We start from the raw sequence: 6,000 nt of genomic DNA, 5'->3' as shown, positions 1-6,000 counted from the left end.
TTTTGGTTCCGGCATGCCTGGTCGCTGTCTTCACACTGCAGCGTGGTTATTCGTCCTCCTCCCGGTTGGCATAAATGCCAGCTTCCCAGCGCAGCGCCAGAGCGCTCTTCCTGCGGTTCACCCTGGTCGCCTCCAGGACCTGGTCAGGAGAGAAAAGGAAAGCACACAGTGTCACCCAGCTGGCCACAGTGCTCGGGGTGTCCCACACTGTGCACCCAGGAGGGCAGGGACCAGCCAGGCCAGCCCACCCCACGGGGCTCCAGTGCCTGTGCAAAACGGGGGACTCATGCGATGAAACACGTGGTGATGTGAAAGTGGGGGATGGCACACGAGAGCAAAGCCACACCATGGGACGACAGAAGAGGCAGGAGGGGTCTGGCAGCATCCAAACCTCAACCAGCCCAGCTGCAATTGTCCCATTCAAATCTATTTCATATCATACACACAGYTATATGCACACACTGTGTGTCTATATGTACATTTGCACACACAGAAACAATCAACTAAAAATGTAATAAACAGTTTTGACACTTGTTTTGAGAAAGTCAGAAAGACAATTAGATGACACCAAAAGGCATTATTGTGACGTGTGTCTGAGGCACTCCTCAGCAAATGATGAGTGCCTGTGGGTGTTTTCCACACAGAAGAATGAGATACAAAGGGGTCTGGAGCCCTCTTACAGAAGCACATGACAGTGTTATTTTCTGACCRACACTGAAAAACAGCTCCATGATGAAACTACAGAGGTGGTGATGTCAACCACCCTCAGTATTTTAACCATCTCTTCCAAACATGCAAACTTGTGAAATGTTTACGCCACTTAAAAAATTTTCACAACAAATACATGACTCTTCACTGAAACAATGCTGGCCATCCGCGGTCCCTAACGCTTCCTGCAAGCTGTTCTGCACACTCCCTGACTGCAGAAGAGCAGCTGACCTTTTGAGAAAGGATGAAGCTACTTTATTCATCTGTGTAGAAAGTCAAGATGCAGTGGGGACTTACCCTTGACTAGAATAAAAAAATAATTTAAGACTAAAGAGATTCTTCTTTCAGCTTGTGACAAGTCGTGGTTGGAAGAGTACACAGGTACTAGGCTCCTGTACAGGCAGCATCAGAAAATCAGCTCTGAACTTCAGCTGAAATTACAGGCCACTAATTTTGCTTATGGGAATGAGAATGCAGTAAGTAYTGCATTTATGCCAACTGTAACCTCCAGACCTGCCCTGAGGAGCTGAAGATAGGAAGGAGTTTTGCCAGCATTAGCATTTCTTTGCCCTCTTAGTTTGACTATGACTACGAACATGCCAAAGAACTGAAGGCAAAATCTGGCCAAGAGAGACTAATTCTAACCAAAGCTCCTTCTCAGCACTAACCATGCCTGCAAAGTTAGTCCAGGTCCAGAGGGATTTTTCTCTGAAATTTTGCCCAAAATCATGCCTCCTTCTTCTGCAAAGCAACCAGCAGAAGGAGGGACCAGGAGTGGTTTMTGTTTTCCTCAGCAGAGGGCAAATGTGCTCGCAAGCCGAACAATTTATTTTTGAAGAAATTATTAAAAAAACAGTAGGAAAAGATTAGTCTGAGAGAGTAGCTTGTAAGCTTTGTACTGGAGTTACTTGTACTGCTGAGAATAAGGACCAGCAGTTTAAACTACAAGTCTGGGAATCTGAGTGCCTGAACCAAGAAAAGACACCCCAAACTGAATAATGGAGAAGCAAAACTGGGAGTGGGTATCAGTGCATCATTCAGCATAGAGTTCAAATTACAACTGCCATTATATTTTTAAATATGGTCTGTGGAATTTGGCCTGCAAAAATATGCCAGCTGAAAAATCCCAGTGTTGTCCCAGCCCTCTGCTGATGGCTTGCAACAGTCAGTTCACTTAAACTTTGAGGATTCCAGCCCTGGATCAGTCAGCTTGTTTTTCTCTTAAAAGATAGCGACAGAGTTTCTTCCATAAATCCCCAGTCTGCAAACCTACCCCAAAGTTTGYCTACTTCTACAAACACTGCTGGCTCTCCAAGCAAAACTGAATCCAGATTTGGATCAGAGGTATGACAAGGGCCTTGGGACTTGRACTTAGCAGGAAAGCAAGCAGTGATGTCTGGCTCAGTATTAGAACAGCTAAATAGCACTGCATATAAACTAAAGATCCTTTTGAACAGTTATTCCAGAATTATTCTTCTAATCTACTGAAAGGAGTGTTTGACCTAAAACAACCCTTGTTTTTACAAGGCTGTGACAGTTTTAGACCCGCTAGAGGAAACTGGCATAATTATAGCATACAACTGGAATGACAGAGTGGGGAATTGGGACTCCTCAATGGGGCATTGAATTCATGACCCAGGAAGCTGCTTGTCTAAAAATAGCCAACAATCTCCATTTTAAAATATTTTTGTCCAGTATCAGGGCTGACTCTAGACCCATAATAACTCCAGCACCCCCAGGCTCTCCCCAGCAGGTCAGGAATGCTGTCTCAATGCTTCTAAGTGCCCTCCTTGATGATGCCCTGCATCAGCTCAGTGGTGAAGGCAGGGCCAGRCATGGTCCTCAGGGTGTCCTAAGGCAGCCAGAGTCATAACTGCAYGCAGCAGGAAGCTCATGAAGCAGACAGTTCACTTAGGCTTAGGCTTCTTCAGCCTGTGAGYTATGTCCTAATGATAAGGCCAAATCAGTGAAAAAAGCAATGTTATATAAAATGTCTTATTTGGCAGAGGTGATTTGAATACCAGCTGTAGTAGAAGAGGAAGAACTTGGAGAGCAGAAGTAGGGAGAAAGACAAGAGATATGTACAGCGGTAAGAACCACTTTTCACCTCTCTGCAAAAAATTTCTTCGTGGATCCTGTGGTTGTAGCTTGAGCTCTCACTAAGAATTGCAGAGGGCTCTTTCCTTGCAGATTTCATTTATTTTTTGTGGATTTTGAAACAAAAAAGAAAATTTGAAACAGCTGCCAGCATTAGGTGCAAGAATAATTTTTCTATCCATCCTAGAGATGGAGACTAACCTACCCTGAGTTTCCCTCCATCAGATTTAACAACTGCAATGCAGAGCTTACAGATTTAATAACTGCTCTCTTAACTGATGTGAAAGCAAAACAATTTTCCTAAGGGTTTGTAATTTTACTGATTCTACCCATCTGACACTGGAACAACTAAAAGGAAAAAAAACAGAAAGTGCAGAAAGTGCAAAGGTCTGGGTGTCTAAAATCTGTGAGCACCATGTGGTAAAGTTGCTGCAGAAATTACATTCATGGAGAACAGTGTGCATAAGAAATGGAAGCACAAATGCCAGCTCCTGCAGCTGTGAGTGCTCCTGCCCAGGAATGATAAACTAAAGGCTTTAAATAAAACTGGAACTACTGAGAGAAGATCTATTTCTCTAGCATAAAGGTATTTTCTTTACTGTACTGACTTAATGCTGTTTACTGAATACCAGATTAGACCAGACCAGTAAGCATAGTAAGGAGATGGGTAATGGAGATTAAAATGTGTTTACTTGCAACAAGACAGTGACAGTATTAAATTGCTTCTTGTCAGTATTAAAACATAAACTGTCACCTATGCCATCCAATCTAGTGTGTTCGTCCTCTGTTTTGTAAAACAAAAACTTAAAAGCAGTAGCCTTTAATGCTGCATAAATGTAATCTCACTGCAGTTATCTCCTACAGCACGACTGGTTTTAAGGAAACTCTTCCCAGCAGAAGATCATGGCCTGGGCATGTGAAAACTACATGTGAACTTCTGCCTCTCACACGCCACCAARCATTCTGATCCTACTTGCTGTTCATAAATCCTGACTTAGATTATTGTGCAGATATTGCATAAGAGAAAAGGCACAACCTGTGTTTAAAACCAGTACTCTGAAAGCACATGGCTCTAATACTGATTTAACTCTCTATAAATACTCTACACAAAGATCAATCACTGACTTGTATCAGGGTGATAAAACCCATTCTAAATTATTTAATGAATAGGAAATGACATAGACTTGACTTTGCTTAATTCTCAAGGTCAGAAAATGTTCATGTACTTGTCTTGAGGTAGCTGATGTGGTGAAATATAATATGGAATAGGAAAAAAAATGGAAGGTTCATGTTAGTAAAAAAGGGCTGATGTTGGACAAATGAATGTCAGTAATTACTACAATTTGCAGAGAAAATTACAGACATTTGAAATATATACATTACTGAGCACCCCGCTCTTAACAAACATTGTAAGTAGTATCAACTATCTGCTCTGAAAATTACTGCCTTTGGCAAAGTCCAGCTTTGTGGGGATAAGGACTGTGCAAGTTACTACTTTGCTAAGTAATACCAAATGTCACGGTAAATACCCTTTATTTGGCAGATTTAAGTTTATTCTACCCTGAGACAAACACTGATGCCAAGTTGTGGGATTGTGATCAGTCATTACATCACAACAGACAGGGACAAGGATAGGTTCACAAAATGAAACAGACGGAGGCCGTGCACTTGGATCTGACTCTTCCACAGATGAAAGGCTGGTGTTCAGGTTTCTTTACAAAATACTAGGTATTTTGATAGTATTAAATACATTGCAATCAAAGACAAAGGAAAGCCACAGCAGTTTCACTCAGCATCTAAGGATGCTTGGTTCCCAGTGTTGCCAGCTAAATGGTCAGCGGGATTAAGGAGAAGTTCTCATTTCTCACCTCAGGAATGCTCCAGTCCCGGGCAACAGCTTCCATCCCTTTAATTACAATCTCTCCCATGTCAGAAATTGTAACTAGAATCCAAGGGTTAGAAAACCAGCCACACAAATATTTGTTGGTGAGAGATATAAGGAAATACCACACACACACATTTTTTATATGACATGGCAGTRGCACACACTATGAAAATGTCAACTGCAGCAACATGCACTTGGAATCACCATGCAAGAGGAAGCAAAAATGAAAAAGCACTTGAAAAGTACCTCAGAAGTAACCTTGCTAGACAGTAATTTACAGGTGTACTGGTAGAAAGGGAAAAGACCAGCATTAGTACATTGAACAAGTATGTTATAACTAGGAAACAAGAACAAATTACAGAAATTCCAAGAACTGGCACATTCCAGAGTATGAGACATCAAGCAACTTAGTGTCATAAAAAAAAAAAAAAAAGCAAAGATTACTCAGTTTGGCATTATTTTAATGACGTTGCTTGGCCAGTCTCAGTCTTGTTTACCATCAGTGCTTGACCCATTTTGTTGCTGCTGCTTTTTCTCTTTTACTCATCTGCTGAAACCTGTAGTGTAACACATCCTCTGGAAGACACTGCCCCCCTTCCTGAGCAGCAAAGCTCTTCCAAGATGTGCTTGATTTGCCCCCTCTTTCTGAAAGGCATAACCCACAAGCCTGGACCAGAGAGGCCACGCTGTAGCCACTGAYGCCAAACATAAAACAGAGGTGGAGATGCCTGAAGGAGAGACTGCAGAGGGCAAATATTCTACTGAAACCATCCTCCTGTCTTTTGTTTGGGTCTATGCAGAGAGAAACTGGATCTTTGTACATCAGCACTGCTGGTGTGCTGAGCACGAGTGGGAGTCCCCAGGGACATGAAACCTCTCCARAAACCTCTCCATCCAGGAGACCAAGGCTGCTTTGCCCTGACTGCTCCCAGTGCTCGAGGAAGTCTCTGGTTCCTCTCACTCACAAAAAGCAATGCTGAGCCACATTCAGCTCTCAGGATGTCACGCTCCAAGTAGCAACTGCCTGTCTGGTTGTCAGTTGTGTGCCTTCTCCCACTGTATTTAAATGTATTTTTTWAACAAGTGCAGTGATTTGCTCTTTTTTTTCTTACAAAAATTGTTTTTCCTAAGAACCCTGTTCAAATGCTCTTTGCTGACAAATGAAAGCTATTTGTTTTTTAAATAAAAATTGTTTAGCCTGGCCTGTAAATATTCATTTAAACTGGCAGTGGTACAAATGCAGCACTTCATATTAAAACTATCTTTCCCCTGCCAATGGCAGGGCTTGTTTACCAAAGGAGGGTGGAAAA

At 42.3% G+C, this 6,000-nt stretch overlaps 1 protein-coding gene across 5 annotated transcripts in view; it reads right to left on the bottom strand.

Moving 5' to 3' along the window:
* The window catches only part of PALM2AKAP2 (PALM2 and AKAP2 fusion), a 252,737-nt gene continuing 246,737 nt past the window's right edge, over positions 1-6,000 (bottom strand). For all 5 annotated transcript variants that reach the window (XM_057374544.1, XM_057374546.1, XM_057374547.1 and 2 more), the window contains one exon: positions 1-139. In XM_057374544.1, coding sequence (XP_057230527.1) covers positions 47-139 — 93 coding nt within the window. In that variant the 3' untranslated portion in view covers positions 1-46. The remainder of the gene's footprint in view (positions 140-6,000) is intronic.

This window comes from Malurus melanocephalus, unplaced genomic scaffold (genome assembly GCF_030028575.1).
Source record: "Malurus melanocephalus ecotype Western Australia unplaced genomic scaffold, MMel_1.1 scaffold_228, whole genome shotgun sequence".
In the NCBI taxonomy this organism is placed as follows: Eukaryota; Metazoa; Chordata; class Aves; order Passeriformes; family Maluridae; genus Malurus; species Malurus melanocephalus.
Note: the sequence above shows the minus strand (reverse complement) of the source record. Positions and strands in the feature narration are given on the sequence as shown.